At 39.7% G+C, this 23,713-nt stretch overlaps 3 protein-coding genes across 5 annotated transcripts in view; 2 read left to right on the plus strand and 1 right to left on the minus strand.

Moving 5' to 3' along the window:
• Positions 1-23,713, minus strand: part of LOC114641537 (tripartite motif-containing protein 16-like) — a 721,005-nt gene that overhangs the window by 524,876 nt on the left and 172,416 nt on the right. The window lies entirely within an intron of this gene.
• The window catches only part of LOC114641514 (gastrula zinc finger protein XlCGF7.1-like), a 688,851-nt gene that overhangs the window by 105,791 nt on the left and 559,347 nt on the right, over positions 1-23,713 (plus strand). Inside the window, exons 1-2 of one of the 2 annotated variants that reach the window (XM_051927980.1) lie at positions 11,465-11,558; positions 14,100-14,131. The exons of the other annotated variant lie outside the window; for it this stretch is intronic. The gene's annotated coding sequence lies outside the window, so the exon portion shown is untranslated. Of the gene's footprint in view, positions 1-11,464; positions 11,559-14,099; positions 14,132-23,713 lie in introns of those variants that run through there. 2 annotated transcript variants of the gene reach the window in all.
• Positions 14,138-23,713, plus strand: part of LOC114641509 (zinc finger protein 334-like) — a 33,757-nt gene continuing 24,181 nt past the window's right edge. The window contains exons 1-3 of the mRNA XM_028790550.2: positions 14,138-14,644; positions 18,818-19,989; positions 23,046-23,141. Coding sequence (XP_028646383.2) covers positions 14,230-14,644; positions 18,818-19,989; positions 23,046-23,141 — 1,683 coding nt within the window. The 5' untranslated portion in view covers positions 14,138-14,229. The remainder of the gene's footprint in view (positions 14,645-18,817; positions 19,990-23,045; positions 23,142-23,713) is intronic.

Consider the following 23,713-nt stretch of genomic DNA (forward strand, 5'->3'; position numbering starts at 1 on the left):
GTTAATTTACCTCCTCATTTTCGATCCAGTGTAGATCACATGAAGCTTGTGTTGCTATGTAGAGAGAAGGACTTTAAAGATTTTGGCCATAGTAAGGTTTGTTCTGACTTGGCGTTCCATTTAAGAGACTTAGAAGAAAATGGCATTGCTGTTTCTGAAGATGCAGTTATTAATGGGACTGTGAATTGTATTGTTGGGGATAATCTGGGCTCTCATTGTATATTTCAGTCTGTCAGAGTACTTTTGCAGATACTGTTTATTTACCCGAACTGAATTTCACGATGACCCCAATGTAACTGGGCCACAGAGAACCATCGAGAGTCACAATTCTGCCACTGATTTATTGCAACATGAGAAATCTGAAGTTCAGGGGGTAAAATTCAAATCAGTCTTCAATTCTTTAAAGCATTACAATGTTTGCCAGCCTGGTCTGCCACCCTGTCTTGGTCATGACATTTTTGAAGGCATCCTCTCTTATGATATTTGTTTGTACTTGAGGTACTTTATAAAGAATAAAAAATGGTTTGCATACTTAGTTTTGAACAGACGCATTTCTGAGTTTGAATATAGTGGTTCTGATGCCCTCACAAAGCCATGTGAAGTTAGTTCACAAGGTTACAGGCTTATGGGTTAAGCCATTCAGAACTCGGTTTTTCTAAGGCTCTTGCCAGTTTTAATTGGCGATTTAATTGCTGCGCCTGAAGACAATGTCTGGCAAGTGACACTTCAGTTTAAGGATATAGTCGATCTCATGTGTGCTCCTAAAATCTCAGTATCTCAGATACTTAGATGTTTTGATTCAAGAGTATGTGGAATCCAGTAAAATGTTGTTTCCAGATATTAAATTGAAGCCAAAACATCATTTTCTGAGACACTACCCTGGATTGATTTTGAAATTTGGGCCTCTTATTAGATTGTGGACAATGCGATTTGAAAGTAAGCACAGTTATTTTAAAAGATGCACTCGACATTTGAAAAACTTTAAAAATCTGTGTGTTACACTCGCTGAGAGGCATCACATATTTCAGGCCTGTCTTTCTGCTGGATCCTTGTTTCCCCCAGTTTTGGAAGTTAAAATATTCCTCTCCATTTTACTCTGAGGTTTATGCTGAATCTGTAAAGTGCAGTTAGACCATTTGGATTTACAAAGTCAAATACAAAGGTTTCAGTGAATAAAGGAATGGTTCACAAGAAGGGTCAGTTTATAATCATCAGGAATGATGGTGTTTTGGAATTTGGTGAACTTGTGGTCATTTTTGTCAAAAATGACTCTGATGTTTATCTTTTGACAAAGGTGTTTGTGGCTGAATTCCTGCCAAAGCTCCATTTGTATACTGTGAGAAGTCTGGGTTAAATGATGCGTTGCTTGAATATTGATGATTTGATCGACTGCTATCCGTTACCATGTTACATGATGAGTGGCTGTAAGGTGATCCCATTGAAGCACATCATACTATCATAAACCAAATGTTTGAGGCATTGGTGGTGTATTGCTACGTTATGGAACACCACTTTACTGTGTTCTTCAGCCCAGGGTTATGGAACCTGATTCATAGAGAACTAAGTTTTTGAATGTATAATGTCAATAAGTTAAGTTTATTAGCCAGGTGAGAAGTCTTAAAGGGATTATTCAGCCCAAAATGAATGTATGCCATTATGTACTTACAGCTGTAACATCTGCTTTTCTTTTTAAGAAAAAGTAAAGGGCAAGTTTATTTATTTGTTTGTTTGTTTTTTCAGTCTTAAAGAAATGAACCAGTCACAGCAGGAGGGTATGAAGATAATGGCAAATGTTTAATTTTGGGTTGAACTATACTTTAAATTATTATCTGAATGACAGTTTAACCCAGAAGTTAATAAGGTGCCATACCAGCTCGTACGTGTTACTTGCTTGATTTAAATGTTGCTCATTAAAGACAGTTTTAGCTTTTAATGGATGGATTTTGGATAGCTTCCTCTTTCTCCCCCTTCAGGAATGCAGCTGGGGCAGTCAAAAGCAAAAATCCTCAACATGAAACAGTTGTGTTCAAGAAAGCAGAGTGATAGTCTGAGAAATGTATTTACAAAGAGATGTCGTCAAGAGTAGGCAGAAATTCTGGGTGGCAGTTTGTGTATATGTGTTTGCACCAGTGACCAGCAAAGATCCCGCTTTTTACTGAAGTGCGGTGAATCTTGCATTTCATAAATTCTTTGTGACTGTCTCATCTTTTGTCATGAAATATATGACAAAATACCGCACTATCAAATCTTTCTTTACCTCTCTTCAGTAGCTACTATGGAGCCAGTTCCAAACAGCTTACAATGTGCTATAACTCAAGTGTTACCAGACCTACCAGTTTCCCTTAGGAATTCCCTTGGGGTTGACAGTCCTAGTGACCTCCATTGTGTCCAGGAAACTGACCTTCTGCCTTTACTGAAGTCTGTGCAAGCAAGGAAATTAGTGAACTCTTGGGCACAGAAAAGTAAGTATGTGTAGCTCTACTAATGGAAATAATTACCTTGAAATTAGCTTATTCTGAAAGAGTCAATACTAGGTCTTAGTAACCATTTAGTTGGTTATAGTAAGTGGTGTGAACGGAGGGCTAAGACTGATAATAATGTGTTACATATATATAGCAGTCAGAGTTGGTTATAAAATGCAGGTGGTAGATGTACAGTTGTGCTTGAAAGTTTGTGAACCCTTTAGAATTTTCTATATTTCTGCATAAATATGACCTAAAACATCATCAGATTTTCACTCAAGTCCTAAAAGTAGATAAAGAGAAACCAATTAGACAAAAATATTATACTTGGTCATTTATTTACTGAGGAAAATGATTGAATCTATATCTATAAAGGAGAGTTGGTGTCCTTGTTTGTGTGTTTGTGGAGGGACGGAGAGTTAAGGCGGGTGTTGGAGTCACGTGATCATCTCCCCTCCCATGCACTTCATTTCACTCTGAGCTGAGCTCCACAGCTGACGCGGTTAGTCCTGTCACCTTTACTGATTTACTGTTTAGTAGACGCGGAATTCCCGGCGGTGTTGCCGTTTTTTAGTGTTAGTGTCTACTTAGTGTTTGTGTTTAGTGTTATGGAAGGAGTGATCTTACCACTGTCAGATTTTGCAGTGAATGAGTTGGTAAATAATGATTATTTATCAACAGATCACATGAGCAAATTCAACGAAATTTTAGCTGTGCATACAATTTTCCAACCTCAAGAGGTTTTGCTAATGTGGACTCCTGACAACAACATTTATTTATATAGCACATTTTCATACAAAAAGTAGCTCAAAGTGCTTTACATAATGAAGAAAAGAAGAATAAAAGACAAATAAGAAATTAAAATAAGACAACCTTAGTTAACATAAAAAGGAGTAAGGTCCGATGGCCAGGGTGGACAGAAAAAACAAAAAAAAACTCCAGAAGGCTGGAGAAAAAAATAAAATCTGTAGGGGTTCAAGGCCACGAGACCGCCCAGTCCCCTTTGGGCATTCTACCTAACATAAATGAAATAGTCCTCTTTGTAGTTAGGGTTCTCACGGAGTCACTTGATGCTGATGGTTATACAGACTTCTGGCTTTTAATCCATCCATCATTGTTGGAACATCATGGTGCTTTGGGTAGATGGTGGTGGCACAGCCACCACCAATAGGACACCGGAAAAGGAAACAGAAGAGAGAGTAGGGGTTAGTACAAATTTTGAATGAATAGTTATTATAATGAATTGGATATACAGAGTGTCAGGATTAAATTACAGTGAAGTTATGAGAAGGCCATGTTAAAGTAATGTGTTTTCAGTAGTTTTTTAAAGTGCTCCACTGTATTAGCCTGGCGAATTCCTACTGGCAGGCTATTCCAGATTTTAGGTGCATAACAGCAGAAGGCCGCCTCACCACTTCTTTTAAGTTTTGCTCTTGGAATTCTAAGGAGACACTCAGTTGAGGATCTGAGGTTGCGATTTGGAATATAAGGTGTCAGACATTCCGATATATAAAACGGGGCGAGATTATTTAAAGCTTTATAAACCATAAGCAGAATTTTAAAGTCAATTCTGAATGACACAGGTAACCAGTGTAGTGACATCAAAACTGGAGAAATGTGTTCGGATTTTCTTTTCCTGGTAAGGATTCTAGCAGCTGCATTCTGCACTAACTGCAAACGATTGATGTCTTTTTTGGGTAGTCCTGAGAGGAGTGCATTACAGTAATCTAGCCGACTAAAGACAAACGCATGAACTAATTTCTCTGCATCTTTCGATGATATAAGAGGTCTAACTTTTGCTATGTTCCTTAGGTGAAAAAATGCTGTCCTAGTGATCTTATTAATATGCGATTTAAAATTCAGATTACAATCAACGGTTACCCCTAAGCTTTTTACCTCCGATTTGACTTTTAATCCTAATGCATCCAGTTTATTTCTAATAGCCTCATTGTATCCATTATTGCCAATCACTAAGATTTCGGTTTTTTCTTTATTTAATTTGAGAAAGTTACTATTCATCCATTCTGAGATACAGGTTAGACATTGTGTTAGCGAATCAAGAGATTTGGGGTCATCAGGTGCTATTGATAAATACAGCTGTGTGTCATCAGCATAGCTGTGGTAGCTCACGTTATGTCCCGAGATAATCTGACCTAATGGAAGCATATAGATTGAGAAGAGCAGCGGACCCTGGATAGAGCCTTGTGGAACACCATATAGAATATCATGTGTCTTTGAGTTATAATTACCACAACTAACGAAGAATTTTCTCCCTGCCAGGTAGAATTCAAACCAGTTTAAGACACTGCCAGAGAGGCCCACCCATTGACTAAGGCGATTCTTAAGAATATTATGATCAATGGTGTCAAATGCGGCACTCAAATCTAAGAGGATGAGAACAGATAAATGGCCTCTGTCTGCATTTACCCGCAAGTCATTTACTACTTTAACGAGTGCAGTTTCTGTGCTGTGATTTGTTCTAAAACCTGACTGAAATTTATCAAGAATAGCATGTTTATTGAGGTGCTCATTTAACTGCATAATGACTGCCTTCTCTAGAATTTTACTTAAGAAAGGCAGGTTAGAGATGGGTCTATAATTTTCAAGAGCAGAGGGGTCGAGATTATTTTTCTTAAGTAGGGGTTTAACTACCGCAGTCTTAAGACAGTCTGGGAAGACCCCCGTATCTAATGACGAATTTACTATGTCAAGAACATTATCAATAAGCACACCCGATACTTCTTTGAAAAAATTTGTTGGTATTGGGTCAAGGGCACAGGTGGATGGTTTCATTTGAGAAATTATTTTATGTAAATCAGGTAAATCTATCCTAGTGAAAGACTCTAATTTATTTATTATGGAGTACTGGGGTTTCGGGGGATCCTTAGTGTTGGGGAGATATACTATGTTATTTCTAATATCATTAATTTTTTGATTGAAAAATACAGCGATAGCCTCACAGGTTTTACTGGAAGTACTTAGGAGGCATTCCTTTGAGTTACCTGGGTTTAACAGATGATCAATTGTCGAAAATAAGACTCTGGGATTACTAGCATTGTTATTTATAATCTTAGAGAAATAGCAGCGCCTCTCAAGACGGACTGTGTTATTGTATTCTGTTATTTTAACTTTTAATATCTCATAGTCAATAGTTAGTTTAGTCTTCCTCCATTTACGCTCAGCTCTACGGCATGTTCTCTTTAAATCAGACACTCTTTGGGTCTTCCAAGGTATAACAATGCTAGAAGATTTTTTAACTGTCTTTTCAGGTGCAACTATGTCAACAGCAGCCCTCACTTTAGTATTAAATCTTTCCACCTTACTATTTACATTCTCCTCGCTATTATAGTTATAGTTGGCACTATAAACGGACTGATTGGTTAGAATGTTTGTAAGTTTTAAAGTTGCTGATGAGTCAAAGAAGCGTTTTTTAACAATATGCTTCTCATGAGTGTTTTCTATCATTATTTCTATATTAAAAAGTAGAAGAAAATGGTCTGATAGACCCGTATCAATGACCTGCTTTATATCAACTTTTAGTCCTTTAGTAATTACTAAGTCTAACGTATGACCTGCTTTATGTGTAGGCTGATTAACGAGCTGTCTCAAATCAAAAGAGTCCAGGAGGTTCATAAATTCTTTTACTTTTTGGTCACATTGATTATCTACATGAAAATTAAAGTCGCCGACTATTAAGAGTGCGTCATAGTTCGTAATTAAGATTGACATCAAGTCAGAGAATTACTCAAAGAAAGACGAGTTGAATTTAGGAGGTCTATACACGGATAATACTGACATACCTATAATGCCCATTCCACAAAATGCAAAACATATTCAAATATTACCTTCTGCAGCTACTGAACGAGTGACTCACTGGCTGTGTACCTATGATGATGGTGCTGTAATTCATGTCTATGACAGTTTAAACGCTGATAAAAAATTCAACCTCACCGAAGAGCAACTTCATTTCCTTTGTGCTTTGTTTCCATACAAACCTCCCATAGTTTATGAAGACGCACAGCAACAATTAAATCATACAGATTCTGGTGTATTCTCAATTACATTTGCTGTCTGTATTTCTTTAGGTATTGACCCAAGTGATCAAGTTTTTACTATTTCTTCAATGCGAAATCACTTACAAATAATTTTTGTTACTCGACAATTGCTTTCATTCCCTGTCGAAAGTAGCCGACGGGCGACACCAGTTACAAGTATTCAGTGCGTTCAAAGACCTGTAAGAAGTACGGCGACTAACACAGTCACTCATAAAAGGGGAGATGACTCGGTGCGGGAAATGGGGATTGAAACTACCTTGGAGGACATGCAATCAACGAGGCGATTAAACGGATCTCAAGAGACGTCTTCTAGGTTGGAAAAAAGTGCTTGGCTGCCAAAACCATATATATACATAAATATATACATCTATATAAATAAAAATATAAATGTTCGTTTGTTCAAAACCTTAAATCTCCGAAATTTCTTCACCGATTGCTTTGAAATTTTGACACAACGTTGCATTCGAATACGCGCGTGTTTTTATATACATATTATATTGATGTCACACCTGTGACAGGTAAAAACATGCTTTTTTTGAAAACACAGCGCCATCTGTTGGACGTAAAAGCAACACACGCTATACTAAATATTTTACGATTCTATTTCAATGTTTCGATCAAATACATTTGTAAGTACGTGAATAAAGGCAGCGACATGGCAGTTTTTGGCGTGCAACCAGAAAGAAGTAATAGGAATGCGGTCATACATATCGATGAAATCGCACAGTATTAGGCTGGAAGATACATAAGCAGCAATGAAGCTGTATGGCGAATTCTTTCATTTCCCATACATGAACGAAGTCCAGATGTTGTCCATTTTCTAGATGTACTGCTAAGTGAACAACGCGTTTGTTTCACAGCTGCAAATGTGCAACAAATAGCCCTGAATCCACCGGCTACAACGTTAACTGCTTTCTTTACGTTATGTCAAAATGACGCGTTTGCGAAAACACTGCTGTATTCGGAAGTGCCTACGTATTACACATGGAATGCGAGTAGAAAATCATTTGAACAACGCAAACGAGGAGAGCGAATCAACGGACAACCTGCCATATTCAAAGAAACTACGATAGGCAGACTGTACACCGTGCATCCCGATCAAGATGAATGCTTCTTTGTTCACATGCTGTTGGTAAATGTGCCGGTCCAACGTCTTTCCAGCAATTGAGAATTGTCAACAGCGTTACACATGCCACTTTCCGAAGTAAATGTCAAGCTCTTAATTTATTGGAGAACGACCGACACTGGGATGTATACATTAATGACATGTGCAACACGTCACATCCAAATCAAATTCGTGCATTGTTTGCAATCATATTGACCGCCTGCTCTCCTTCATCTCCAACACAGTTATGGGAGAAATATAAATCGCACACGGCTGAAGATATTTTCCGTCGAATACGCAAGTAAAATTCAAATATAAACATGGATTTCACAGCAGACATCTACAACTAAGCGTTGATAATGATTGAAGATTTGTGTTTACAAATCGCGAACAAAGTTCTCAATCAATTGGGAATGCCATCACCGAATCGATCTGCTGCTGCTTCGTTCGATGTAGAATTGCGTCGTGAACAAAATTACAACACGGGTGATCTTTTGTCATATGTGCAATCAAATATTCCTAAGCTAACGCTTCAGCAAAAAGGCATTTACGATCAAATAAAGCAAACTGTCAATAACGGGGTTGGAGAAATTTGGAAATTGGGAACGGAAAGGTGCCGGTTGATCAGAACTCAGGACGAATTTTATTGCCTCATAACTTCTACAATTTAGTGACGTCAAAAGAAGAATTGGTTGAAAAAGTATTTCCTAATATTCAAACCAATTATAAGAATCACGATTGGCTGAGTGAACGAGCTATTCTTGAGGCCAAAAACAAAGACGTCTACGAACTTAACAATATTATTCAGTCTAACATTCTGCACAAACAATGGAACAACAAGAAATATTGTATACCCACAAGCATTGTGAAATTAAACATATTAGAAACGGGCGCTTTCTCTTTTCTTTCTTTTCCATTTAACCAGACTGAGCCTCAGCAACGCTATATATATATATATATATATATATATATATATATATATATATATATATATATAATATACACTATATATACACATACACACATATATATCTACATATATATCGATATACTGTATATATATATATTTATATGTACACACACAAACACACACACACACATATATACATATACATCTATATTAATAAAAGGCAAAGCCCTCACTGACTCACTCATCTCTAACTCTCCAACTTCCCCTGTAGGTAGAAGGCTGAAATTTGGCAGGCTCATTCCTTACAGCTTACTTACAAAAGTTAAGCAGGCTTCATTTAGAAATTCACGTAATGGTCATAATAAACGAATACACGTAACGGTCATAATGGTCGACAACGTCCGCCATGTTAAACTTTCCTATTTATGGCCACATCTTCACAAAATTTGGTAGGCAGCTTCCCTGCGCTAACCGAAACCGATCTACGTACTTATTTCGGTGGTATGACACCACTGTCAGCCACCATATTGAACTTTCCAACGGTCTTTGTTACTTAATGGGCCCATCTTCAAGAAATTTTGTACGCGGGTTCCCAACGCTAACTGAATCCTACTTACGTACATATATACGTCCATAGCCTGCAGCTCGGTCCACACTCTGAATCCTCCAGGCACTCCTGAGCATAATCTAATTTTGAAGGTTGGGGCACCAATAATGTTACTGAGAAACTTACAGCCACCGAAACTTTGTAATGGCACAAGACTTCAGGTGACTTGTCTACAAAAGAACCTAATTGAGGCATCTATTTTTACTGGCGGTGGCTCAGGGATGAGAGTTTTTATTCCTCGCATCCCCGTTATACCCTCTGATCTTCCATTTCAATTCAAACACCTCCAATTTCCGGTAAGGCTCTGTTTCGCAATGACAATTAATAAGTCTCAGGGACCCTACAAAAGGTTGGCATTGATTTGAGGCAAGATTGCTTTTCACATGGCCAACTATACGTTGCATGCTCAAGAGTAAGCTCAGCGCACAGCTTGGTCATATTACAACCGGAGGGGCGAACTGACAACGTGGTATACAAAGAGATCCTTAACAAATAATTATTGATACATTTTCCCTCAGTTTATTATTTAAAATTTTAAAGCAGTACTTCACCGCTGCGAAGCGCAGGTATTTTGCTAGTAATAATAATAATAATAATAATAATAATTATTATTAAATAATTTCTCCCATATAAGTAACATTTCTCGGACTGCCTTCTTCCATCTCCGAAACATTTCTAGACTTTGTCCTGTTCTTACGCAACACAGTACTGAAGTATTGGTTAATGCCGAGACACCTCAAGTATAGATTACTGTAATGCTATTCTATCTGGCATCCCACAAAAACGTATCCATCACTTACAACTTCTTCAAAATTCTGCTGCCAGTATAATAACCTGCTGTTGTAAATCCACTAAACATATTACACCGATTCTCTCTCAACTTCACCGTCTCCCTGTTAACTACTGATTACAATACTAAATACCGCTCTGAACATTTAAAGCTCTTCACAACCTCACTGATCTCCTCCAGACTTACACTCTTCTCACTCACTCAGATCCTCATCTGCAGCTCGACTTTCTGTACCACACATCAAACTCTGTGCTATGGGAGCTCAAGCATCTCTCATTGTGCTCCTCAACTCTTGAATTCTCTTCCCTCTCATATTCGTCAGCTCAATTCAATAACACATTTTAAAACTGCCCTCAAAACTTATCTTTTCAAACTGGCATACCAATTGTGAATTTTGCACTGTTACTGCCAGTTATCTTTGTTTGTTTGCAAATTTTGCTTTAAGATTTATCATTCTTTTGTTTTAATTTTACTAATGTTGTTTAATTTTATTGTAAGGTGACCTTGAGTGCTAAGATTATAAAACGGGATTTTCTAATGGCCAAATATAATCAAAACAATTGTTCAGCCTTACCTATGAAATGTAATCCCCTGAGATCTGGTTTGGAGCGTACAGCGGTTTGTACAATCCCAAGCAGCACAAATTTGTCATTTGATATATATATATCCATCATCTTTGTAAAATTGCATTCCTTCCTCTCCGAAACATAGTCAAACTCCGTCCCTACCTCTACCTCTGTGATGCTGAAAAGCTGGTTCATGCATTTGTTTAATCCATACTGGACTATTGTAATGCACTCCTCATCAGGATACCCAAAAAGAGCCTTCAAAATCTCCAACAAATTCAAAATAGTGCTGCAAGAATCCTGAATAAAGTGCAGAAATATGAACACATCTCACCAATCCTTCGGTTAATTCAATGGCTCCCTATCCATCTCCGTATCGAATACAAACTGTGTTTGTTCACTCACCAGTGTATCCGTGGAGTTGCTCCACAATATCTTAAAGAACTCCTTATATTACAATCAACTACAAGAAACCTCCGTTTTACAAATACCTACCACCTTCACCCCCCTGTGACCAAACTTCGTACAATGGGTGGCCGAGCCTTTGCAGCCGCTGCTCCACGGCTCTGGAATGCCCTACCAGAGAGCCTGAGACACAACAGATTGTGGGCTGTATTAAAAAACAGCTAAAGACTTTTCTATTTAGGAAAGCTTATTAACAAGAATGCTATAATTATTGTTGTTTTCTCTCAGTTTTTATCTTGCCTTGCCTTTGTTTAATCTTTTTATGTTGCACTTTGAGATTTATTGCTAATGTAAAGTGCCGTATAAATAAAATGTATTATTATTATTATTATATTCATTACTTCACTCCACAGCAGTGCCACTCACAATATGGAGGCGACGTTGACGTACGATGCTGCTGGTCATGCGGCGTCTAGTAATTCTATGTCTATAGCGAGAATATTAATGACGTCATGACGCTAGCGTGCCTCAAAATCACGTGACGGGCGCAATTCAAACAAGCCTCTGAACGGAAGTCAGTATCGAGGAGCCCATCACTAGTTTGATCTTATAAGATCCCCGCGCTCCGACTTTTTCACGGAAATAACATCAAGCAAAGGTACGGAAGGTGAGACAAAGTCGAACGTGGCGATCGCGTACGGGTGGGAATGCCAGCAGTGAGGAAGACCGCGACATGCTGAGCGGCTTTAAATTGGAGGAGGTGCACTACGCCGCTTGGTTCGCTTTTAAATTTTACGGATTGAGCGCAACGTGGAGGAGGCAACACAACAAATCGCACCTTAAGGAGTTTACTGTGGATGACGGGGGTCGCGCACTTTTCTTTGCTACTGCTACGTTACTTTATTTTCCGGTTGGTGTCCCGTGAAATGTAATTCTACATCTGACTTGGCAGAGACGCGTTACCTCGGGATTGCTTTTGCTCTCTTCGCGCTCGTGCTCTTTTCCACGCCGCTTCTCCTTTTGATTACGCGTGTGCTCCGAACTGTGCTGTCCGTCGGGCACGCGCTTGTTCAGCAGTCATTCATTTCTGATTTTTCTCGAGCTCTGCGTGTTCTTTGTGTTTTTTCCTCTTTCTTCTAAAGCCGTCATCGGCAAATTTTGTTAATATGGCGTCGAACGATGTAACTTTACAGGCCGCGTTCAGGTTTTATTTCCAGCACTTTGTCTCATACTGAGACCCAGTACCGCCGCTCCCTATACACAGAGTACGCAGTCTGCGTAGGGCACCAACTCCCAGGGGGGCACCATCCCAGCTGCTCAAAAAAATCGTTTTTATATATTATAATAATAAATTAACATTAATAATATACATATACAAATAAACAAAAATATAAACGTATATATTGCATTTTACGGTGAACGCAGAGTAGGCTAAGCACACCTTATTTGAATAAAGTTCTATTTTGGCCCCTATAGTAGGTGTTTTTTTATTATTTTATTTTTACTTCCGTAATATTTGGGTGAGGGGGAAGAAAAGTAAATTTCTGCTTAGGGCACCCACTTGGCCAGCAGCGACCTTGCTGAGACCTATTAGAAACAATTAAAATGATTTTTTTATTTTGTATTTTCTTATCAGGAAAGATGCTCGTTCGGTTTCATTGTAACGGGGAGACTTTGATTTGTTTAATATAAAATACAAACATTACAGAAACTAATGCTGCTGGAGGGATACAGTAAAATCTACAGCTGGCCTGGCATTAGTTTTTTGTTTCTGCTATTCTTAATGGTATTGTTTTATTTAATCATTTATTCTTTGCAGCTTCTTTCAGTATTTCTGTACACTTTTATTCTTTTGCTTACTAGATATGGCCGTGTTAAATGAAGAACAGGACTCAAGCCAGGGTAGTGGTGAGCCCATCAGGGCTGTTTGCATCCAACCATATGAAGCCATAAAAATGTGAAAGCTGCAGAGCCGCGACTCGACTATTATGGGCTGGAGCTCAAATGTCTGTCCTCATTGTTTAAAATGGCAGTGCCACCTCAGGGACCTTGGTGAGCAGATTCTGATGCCCATGTTGGTGAATCCCTGTTGAACCCACTCCTGTCTTGCCCCTCAGACCCTCGTGCCACTAGGTGGTCTTTAGTTACGATTCCTGCTGAAGTCCCTTTTTAAAGGGTATATCCATCTTGTGGTTTTCCACTTCCTCAGATGCTCCATTTCTTTTCCAGCTGCTTATCTCTTCTTGCTTTGCTGACTCAGCTGATATCTCCATGATTTCCACACACAAGTCCCATAGTTGCAGTTCATTAGTTTCTGGTTCAACTTGCAGATTATCCACACTTGATGTATCAACAGACCCTTCTGTGTCAGCAATGCTGTCAGGATCAGTAAGCTCTAAATTATACCAAGTTCTGCTTTGCCAACCCAATCTAATACTTTATCTGTATGCCACCATCTCTGTCCACATATCTCATGGTTTGCCCCTTTTTTAGACAAACACGGGTTAAGACAGAGTCATTGTGAGTTTGTTCAGCTTCAACATCGATATCTTCTACTGGGACTGAAGAGTTTAGAGTCTCCTTCTCATCTCCAGTGTCTTCATTATTGTGTCTCTCAAGTAGTTCTGTACCCCAGGGACTCTAGGCCGTGGAGGTCTTTATTTCAATGTTTAAATTCTCTGCCATCTCTCTGATTCCCCACCATTATCACTAAGTAGTTTCTGAGGAGCTCCATGTACTCTTATCTGAGAACGAATGAATGAATTGTTTCACAATTTCTGATGGTCTCTTTGTCTTTACAACACTTCCTGCACTGAAATGTGTGAATGTGTCAATGAGGTGAAGACCTCGTACTCCTGTTTGAGCGTTCATGTCAGTCTTTAGCAAACAAAGCCCTAAATATAATGGTTTTAATAGACCTGCCATTGCTGTGTCCAAACATGATGGTGCCGTGTAGATAGAGTGTTGTCATATCTACATGGTGGGACTGAAATGTATGCCAATCCCCTTTAGTGAAGGTCTGTAATGCACTTTGATCACATCTGAATTGTTTGATTTGTAATTTTAAACTGGGAGGCAGAGGAGCAAATCAAGAGAAATGTGTCTTTGAACCAAACCTAATGGAGGGCACTATGACCGTGAAGTTTGTTCATTGTTTTCACTGACTTTGTGAAATTAATTCTACACTTTTATTTTACAGGGCTTTCCCATTTCACATGGTCATACACTGAGGTGTCTAATAGTATCCAGCTCAGGGCTGTCCATGTGAGAAGTGAATCTAAGAAGAGAAGGGCAAACACTTAAATAGAGAGAAGAGTTTCCCACAGAGCATGGCCTCTGCCAAAGAAGATGGCGTGGATGAAAGCACGGTGGACATTAAAGAAGAGGACTGTGAGCGGCTCACACCAGAGGATGTGTGTGTGAAGCTGGAGGATCACGAAGAAAGAATTTCAGTTTTTAAAGAGGAGGAGGAGTGCAAGGGGGTGACTGCTGCCTTTAAAGCTGAGGATTTGAATGATTTTTCTGTTGGTCTTGAACTTCAAAAGCATGAAACTGAGGATATTTTCAAGCAAGAGGCCTGTGAAGAATCTCCATCCAGTTTACAGCCCTGGTCCATTAATACGGGACAACTGGCTACACAGGAGAATTCTGCAGAGCTGAAATCAGAGTTATCAGAGTCTGAAGAGAAAATCACCGAGGGAAATAGGAGAGAAGGAGAAGAGTCACCTGGGAGTGTTGGAATGGGTGAGTAATGTGATTAAATATAAAAGAGAGTGTTTATAAATTCTAACGGTTGGTGTTTTGATGTTTTTAGAAGATTGATATGATAGTGGCAGACATGATTAATTGAACTTGGATAAAGACCACCTGCTCGGGCCCATGATAACAAACAATAGGTTACCTAATAAATGATAAATTAGAAAAACTTGGGAGAATAAGGAAAAATCTAAAGTTTTCAGCGCATGACTTGAACATCGTGAAGCTTTGACTGAAGCTGTGACGTATGTTAGGCCAACAGCGCATTACGTTCAATGAGAATATCCAAAGTCATATTTTGTTAAAGACGTGCATATTTCTTAAATTGTATGGAAGTCAAGGCAGAAATGTCCACAAAAAGAAATAAATAAGAACAAAATCCTCACCCCTGTGCACTAAAAAAGAGTGAATTTGGTCAAGCCAGTGCTCACCTAATGTGTGCCTCATCTTTCTAATGGTAATCTCGTGAACTTTGACGTTAACAGTGACAAGAGCTACCTGTACGAGCCATGATGATGTTCAGGGAGTCTCAGGGTCTTCTTTCAGCATCTCGTGTTCTGCTCTCAGCCTGAATTTGCTGGGGCAGCATGGCCTGGACAAGTTGGCATTGGTGTGAAATCTTCACTTGGAGATGATCTTCCGTCTCCCACAGTCACATCGGGTCAATTTGGAGTCGCCACTCCACTTCACCTGCATGTTTTAGGAGATGAGGGGAAGAACCAGAAACACCATTAGCAGCTCCTATGTAGAACAACTGGGGGCAGGATTTGACCCCAGGACCCCTATACAATAAAGCAGCTGTGCTAAACACTTTGTCTCCCTAACACAAGCAGATATATTTGTATGTTTATTTTTAGGTCAGATTATGTTCTAGAGGATGTAAATATCATCACATACATTAAAATTAAGAAGAGAAAACCCAAATTCAGACACATTATTGGGTAGGAAGGCTCTGATCGGAGTGTTTAGAGCTGATATTGATCACCTATTCCATTGCATTAGGACCTGCTGATATCAATAATAATAATTCCATCCATCCATTATCCAGTCCGCCACATCCTAACTACAGGGTCATGGGAGTCTGCTGGAGCCAATCCCAGCCAACACAGGGCAAATGGTAGGAAATAAACCCCAGGCGCCAGCCCACCGCAGGACACCACACACTAGGGACAATTTAGGATCGCCAATGCACCTAACTTGCATGACTTTGGACTGTGGGAGGAAACCGGAGCACCAGGAGGAAACCCACGCAGACACGCGGAGAACATGCAAAGTCCACGCAGGGAGGACCCAGGAAGCGAACCGAGGTCTCCTAACTGCGAGGCACCACCACTACTCACTGCGCCACCATGCCGCTCTATAATAATAGTTTTTCTTTTTTTTTTTTAAATAATGTATTTTTAGCCATGCTTAAACTTCACATTCCATAATAAAGTGCTACGGCATACAGCATACACAAAGAACATTTACCCATAATGCACACATAATGGAACAAAAACAAGCTGGACAATACTAAAGACATGTCTTAATCATACTCCACATTTCTAATCAAATAAAATGTTTAATTAGATATTTGTTGCCGTCTACTACAACAAGAAAAAAACAAGACAGTCTTGGTGAAAGCTTCAGGTTCTTATCTAAGAATAAAAGCATCTCTGCATGTTCTGAGGACAGTCTGGTCCTCCTGTCATCCACGACGTGTGCTGCCATACTGAACAGACCCTCGCTGTCCCCAATCGTATAAGGAGGGCACAGGTAGGATGAGGACTTTTATTGGTCCTCCAGAAAGCCATTGGCCCAGCATCTCTTATGGTATGAGGTTCACAGAGATAAAGATTCACCTCGATGCTGCTGACTCAAATATCGTTTTTACATTTATTGACAATTTCTTCATGCATTCTGCAGTTCTGTTGGCGGGGAATTTCTTTGGATCTCTCTGCTGTTGTCTGTCACTCTGAGTGTGTCTGTGTGGTCGAGACACTGGCACTAAGCTGTTTGTGTTTGAGATTTGCAATCATCTGTGAAATACATGTCCTTGTACCATTGTTTAATTTGGGGTTCACACTCGATGCTTATTATGCATAATTAGTATTATATTATTTAGGTCTAAAAACTAGGCTCGTACCATTCTACCCAACAAGCCAATAAGAGGGCTGCTTACAATTTTTAACTACTCAACGTCCACTTGATAACAATTTATACAGTAATCCCTCCTCCATCGCGGGGGTTGCGTTCCAGAGCCACCCGCGAAATAAGAAAATCCGCGAAGTAGAAACCATATGTTTATATGGTTATTTTTATATTGTCATGCTTGGGTCACAGATTTGCGCAGAAACACAGGAGGTTGTAGAGAGACAGGAACGTTATTCAAACACTGCAAACAAACATTTGTCTCTTTTTCAAAAGCTTAAACTGTGCTCCATGACAAGACAGAGATGACAGTTCAGTCTCACAATTAAAAGAATGCAAACATATCTTCCTCTTCAAAGGAGCAAATAAATCAATAGGGCTGTTTGCTTTTAAGTATGCGAAGCACCGCGGCACAAAGCTGTTGAAGGCGGCAGCTCACACCCCCTCCGGCGGCAGCTCACACCCCCTCCGTCAGGAGCAGAGAGAGAGAGAGGGACAGATAAAAAAATCAATACGTGCCCTTTGAGCTTTTAAGTATGCGAAGCACCATGCAGCATACTTAAAAGCTGCACACAGAAGGTAGCAAAGTTAAGATAATCTTTCAGCATTTTTAGACGAGCGTCCGTATCGTCTAGGTGTGCGAACAGCCCCCCTGCTCACACCCCCTACGTCAGGATCACAGATAGTCAGCGCAAGAGAGAGAGAAAGAAAAGTAAGTTGGGTAGCTTCTCAGCCATCTGCCAATAGCGTCCCTTGTATGAAATCAACTGGGCAAACCAACTGAGGAAGCATGTACCAGAAATTAAAAGACCCATTGTCCTCAAAAGCCCGCGAACCAGCGAAAAATCCGCGATATATATTTAAATATGCTTACATATAAAATCCGCGATGGAGTGAAGCCGCGAAGGGTGAAGCGCGATATAGCGAGGGATTACTGTATTTATGTACCAGCTCAGTAAAACTCTGTATCCCTTTCCTCCCATCTATCTACAAATTCCCTGAATAGCTAATCAAAGGGATGTTAGTCAAAATAGCTAATGCCTGATTAATTAATTATACAAATAAATCAGTCAATAAACACTCACTGCCAGATGGAATTGTGGATCTAAATGATCTAGAAGGTGACATCTTCCAGAACTGAAAGTGGCTGGTTGTCCAGGCTTACGAATTCCACTGTTTTTGCTGTCACAGTAAGTCTCTGGTGTTCTTGCTGTCAGTATTATAAGGTTGAGTTTTCTAGGTGCTGCCATTATTGGATGCCGAGTGAGAGTAGGCGACTGAGCTAGACTAAGCTTGATGGTCGCCTCAGCCTTTGAACAGCTCGTTCTTCACACCAGTCCCTTTTGTGTTGACTTATCAGATGCTGAACAAGGTTTGTATTGTTGATAGTGTTAGCAGAGAATCCTCCATCACTGACTTCTTTTTGCACAAATATTCCAAACCGAAAATTTGTTATCTCTTGTAGGAAGACAAATAAACTGTTAGACTGGCGACAGCGTGTTTTTTTATTTTGGTAATGTTGGAACTTTGTCTTGTATGGTTTTTATCATTCAAGATCAGATGTTAAGATCAGCTAATTAGCTGATCATCAGTCAAATCATTTGGAGTGAAAATTGTCTGATTTTGATTTGTGATCGATTGATCAGTTTAGGCCTGTCTTTCACATGTGAGAGAAAGGTGGAGAAATTGAACAGACAGCAGCAGAACATGTAAAGACCTCACATGGAGTGGCCAGACCATAAATGGCACCTCGGTGTGATGAAGGAACTCCAACCAGTGTGCCACCACTTTACTTGTACTGTGTCATTTATTTTAAAAGGCGGGTAGTGCTTAGGAATTTGGACATCAAACCCTGAAGTTGAAGGTTCAAATTCAGTTATTGACACCATGTGACCTCGCCCAATTCACATGACCTGTCTGTGCTCCAGTTGGCAGAACAAGAGAAATATAACCAATTTGTGTCAAATGTTTAAGCCGCCTTGGGTAAAGGTGTCAGGGGAAAATATAGCTAAAATGTTTGTGTTATTTCAGATTTACAGAAGAATGGCAGCTTGTCTCCACCTTCATTTGGTCAGTCCTCTCTTCAGTACAGTGAGAAAGGTATGAAAAAATCAGCAAGAGGATCAGAGGACCTGACAGCAGCCTTTTTGCAGTGCCGTTCTCTCCCTGCTACTGGAGTAACACAGACAGAAGCCATCAAAACTGATCAACAGCAAGTGGAGAAAGAAATCCAAATTCATACTGGAAAAAAATGTTTGGAATGTGGCAAACGTTTCACACACACAAGTGATCTTAATAAGCATATGAAGATTCACAATGGAGAAAAAGCATATTGCTGTCCAGAATGTGGTAAGTCTTTCTCATCGAGAAGCAATCTTGGGAGGCACAGAACAATCCACACAGGAGAAAAACCTCATTGCTGTTCAGAATGTGGTAAGTCTTTCCAAAGGAGAAGTAATCTTCAGATCCACAGAACAATCCACACAGGAGAAAAACCTCATTGTTGTCTAGAATGTGGTAAGTCCTTCTCAAGGAAAAGCAGTCTTAAGAACCACAGAAGAAGTCACACAGGAGAAAAACCTCATTGTTGTCCAGAATGTGGTAAGTCCTTCTCAAGGAAAATCAATCTTCAGAACCACAGAATAAGCCACATAGCAGTAAAACCTCATTGCTGTCCAGAATGTGGTAAATCGTTCTCATGGAGAAGTGAACTTCAGTGGCACAAACGAATTCATATGGGAGAAAAACCTAATTGCTGTTCCGAATGTGGTAAGTTCTTCTTAAGGAAAAGCAGTCTTCAGAACCACAGAAAAATCCACACTAGAGAAAAAATTAATAATTGTCCAGATTGTGGCAAGTCATTGTCAAGTAGAAGCGATCTTCAGAGACACACAAGAGTACACACTGGAGAAAAACCTCATTGCTGTCCAGAATGTGGTAAGTTGTTCTCAAATATAAGCGGTCTTAAGAAACACAGAAGATTCCACACAGGAGAAAAGCCTCACTATGAAGAAGTGGCCCTGAAGCACCACAAGCTGGTTGATTCTGATAGAAATCTGACGATGAAACTCTGTGAGAAACATCAGAAAAGTCTGGACATGTTTTGTAAAACTGATGAGATGTGTATCTGCATGATGTGTGGAATCACTGAACATGATGGTCATGAAAAGGTTGAGCAGAAGACGGAAAGAGAAGGAAAACAGGTGAGTGGAGTTTAGTGTTTAATGGAATCTAAATAAACAACATGAGTTAAGTGATATGTAAATGTAGTTTGTCAGAGAAAGCTATTCCTTCATGTTGAGGAGTGTCAATTTGTTTGTATAGGACAGCAGGGAGTTGGAGCCTATCCTGGTGAGACTGGGTGGAAGACATGAAACAGTCCAGGATGAGATACACAGTGTGATCCATGGACAGTTGAGTGAGCTGAGTGCTCTCATTTAACTGAGCGGAGGTTCATTGTGTTCTGATCACTTGTGTCTGGAGTACCTCAGGCCTCTCTAAGAGACACGTTACACTCACATGTCAGTTAATATTGATGTTTGGGATTAGATATAAAATTCTTACAATACACATAAAGTTTTAATTGGTTTTATAGTATAGATGGCATTTTTCCTTTTGCAGTATTTTTTGTATTGTCCTCTTCGCTGCAGGCTCAGTTCACTGGAGACAAGCTGACAAACTTTACAATATACAACATGTACACATATAAAAGTAAAGATTAGTTTAAACAGACATTAATCAAAGCAACTTCAACTGAGTAACATGAAAGGATCAAACAGGACACCTCCATTAATATCATCATCATCATCGAGACAAGGCCAGCTAACAAAAGAGGAGAGGAAATCAGAAACAACTGTCAGCACATCTGGAGGAAATAAACCTCTGTAGGTTCAGCGGCCATTTTGAACTGAGAGAAGTCAGACACGTCTGAAGACCTCAGCCTACTGGCCACCCACCTCCTGGTGGTCATTCTGCCATACACGTCTGTGCTGGGCAGGCTAATCAGTCCTTTAACTCTTCAATTCCAAGGCTCCCGATACCTCAGGTGTCCCAGTCATGGGCTGCTAAACAGCTTGGCAGTGGAGAAGTGGAAGAGCAGAATACTGAAATGGGAGCAGAAACAGAATAGTGGGTGATTGGTAAGAGTTCATGATGATTATATTATTTACACTTTTATACAAATGACTAACAAACAGAGACGTAGTAATCATAGCTAACAGTCAGCTCTACTAGCGATGCCAGGCTAAAGTGGCGACTCGTAAGCCTGAGAGTGAAGGGCCATCATTATATATGAGCAGGCCGGTCAGATCACAGCTTTGAGACCCCGCAGTGTATATTTCGACATCCCTCTGTTGTTTTATTAATCCTTGGACTCTTCAGAAGACTGAAATCATGAGATCTTAATGTGCGCTTGATGTGAATGTGCAGATAAGTTTAGATACGTACAGTAAGTGGGGCCTCCGCCATATGAAGCTGGATATGCCTGTTTGACATTCTTATCTGTATTTGGTGGTCTGTAGCCCACTACTAATGTCAGGACTGTACCCTTGATGCTCTCTGCTCAAAACCCTCACAGATTTGAAGCAGTTGGTTGTCAATGAAATTCTACACCACCAACACACACTGACATTTCTAAATCTTGTGTATCCATTTCTGTTCTTGGCCTTAGTCAGGTTTGATTTTCTGCCATTCATTTGTTTTCTTTTTGATGACCTCGAGTATTCAGATCTCCTATTTAAAATGTACTGCTAATTTGATTTTGATTTATCCCCTGTAGACGAGACATTTTATAGTTACTTTTTACACTTTTATTATTTTCACGGCCTACTACATGGATTGTTAAGATTTTGTAAATCTGACACTCTTGTTATTTTTGTTCATTTTCACTCTCATTCGAGGTTTTCACTCTTTTGTAACTTACTCTTATTATTATAATCTTTTAATTTATTAGTCTTATGTTTTTGGTTTCCAATTCTCTAGTTTGATTCTATATTTGTTTTTTTGTATTAGTATATATGTTTTTTACTTTATTGACTTTCATATTAATATCCAGCCCACCTTGTCCCTTAGTCTTATTAATATCACTGCCTGTTTCTCATTATGAGTTTGTAAACCTCGACTTCTTAAACTCCTTGTTAAAACTCCACAACTGACCTCCTTGTTTGACTTCCCAAAACATCAGTGGATCCCATGCCAGGGATGCCGCTGCCATCTGCTGTAAATATCACCCTGATGCCACTTAGCCCTGTGCCCCTCCATCTTAAACCCAATGTGAGCCTCATGTTAAACTCTCTGATCTCTCCAGTCCTCCCAGGAGTGTCTTGTGTCACAGACAGCACTTCTGATAAGACCACCGGGTGTCTTCTGCTCCTGACCTTAGCTCCTCCATTTTCACTCTTCTCTTACACAAATGCCAGCCTGCTCTTACTTTTGTCACTTAATGTGACATTGACAATGACAACTGAATCTGCGCCCCCTTGTAAAATAGCCAAGCCACATGCCCTCCAAGCCATAAAGCAGCCCACTGTGTGTGACTCGTTTGCTCTTCTTCATGTTTGAACTCTGAGTTAGTTAACTTTCACTTGGTTATTTATTTCTCTGATCTTCAGTTCTAATGTTTTCTTTAAGTATTTCTATTTGTGACTCCTTTGATTTATTGTCAGATTTCTCTGAGCTCATTAAACTCCTCTTCAGATTTCACTTTTTCCTGAACTCCTCAGACTCACTCATGTCTTCTCTGCCTCAGTTATCTCACTTGACTCCATAAAATGACCAAACACTTGATAAAGTTCTCACAAGTCTCAACTCCGCAATGGCCTTGTTGGTCCTACAATTGCAGTCCTTAGCCATCTGAGGTCTCCTGGGTTTGCAGGTTTCTTAAGTTTTTATGTGTGAAGCTCTGATTTCCTGGTTGTCGATGTGATGTCCTCTCAATCTCAAAGACTGACTCGTACACCAGTGAGCCTTCAGACTGTCTCCTTTATTTGTAGCTCTCTTCAAGCCCAAACTCCATCTTGAATTGAATTGTTAAATTAAACCTTTATTTGAATGTTTGTCTGATATTCATATTTGTTTAAATCTCTGAGTGTCACCTACTGTGTCAAAATGAAGACAAGTGTGACAGAAACAGTAAGTTGTATCATGGAGTGTGAAACAAATGTGTTGTGCAAATTTAATCACTCAAAATGACACCACAAGCTCAGAAAGTGGAAATGAATTCTGATAAGACCCCCATGTGTCCTCTTGTGTGTCCAAACAGAAACAGCTGGGGGCGACACTGAGGGAAATTAGGAAAAGACTCGAAAAGAGAGAGAAGAAACTGAGGGAGACGACGAGGACAGTGGAGGAGATGAAGGTGAGTGTAATTAAGACAACACTTCATATCAAAGAGGAAAAAGAACTAAAAGTGTTGTGAGTTTGTGGTGATGGAGAAGGAGAGAAGATGGTTTATTGTGTCCTTCATGGCGTTTCACTGCTGACAGCATTTCATGTTTTAGTCATTAGGAATTCAGACCACAAGACCCTCATGTCCTCAGGTTTCTCATTCCTCCACTAAAGGTGACTTCACTCCCCCTAACAATAACTCTATAATGAAGGTTGGCACTGATGACCTGAGTTGGATCAGTCGACACAACATTCCCTAATGGACTTTCTCTGTTGATTCTGATATGTCGCAGTGTTATTGGACTCCATAAGTGAAGGTGTTAGGCTGCTGGACTGAGTGCTGATAACGCGCACCTCCACCTGTTTACATTCTGATCTGCTGAATCGGGCCGATTGCTGCCACTCACCTTCCTAAACTAATATAAGGACAGGCCAATGTCAGCCCATGAAGAGTCCTGCTGTACATTCATCTATTGATATCATCAGCTCTAAACAGTCAAATGAATATGTACAGTATACATTACAAAAACAGTTATAAGGCAA

The sequence above is a fragment of the Erpetoichthys calabaricus genome, chromosome 5, assembly GCF_900747795.2.
Source record: "Erpetoichthys calabaricus chromosome 5, fErpCal1.3, whole genome shotgun sequence".
Classification (NCBI taxonomy): Eukaryota; Metazoa; Chordata; class Cladistia; order Polypteriformes; family Polypteridae; genus Erpetoichthys; species Erpetoichthys calabaricus.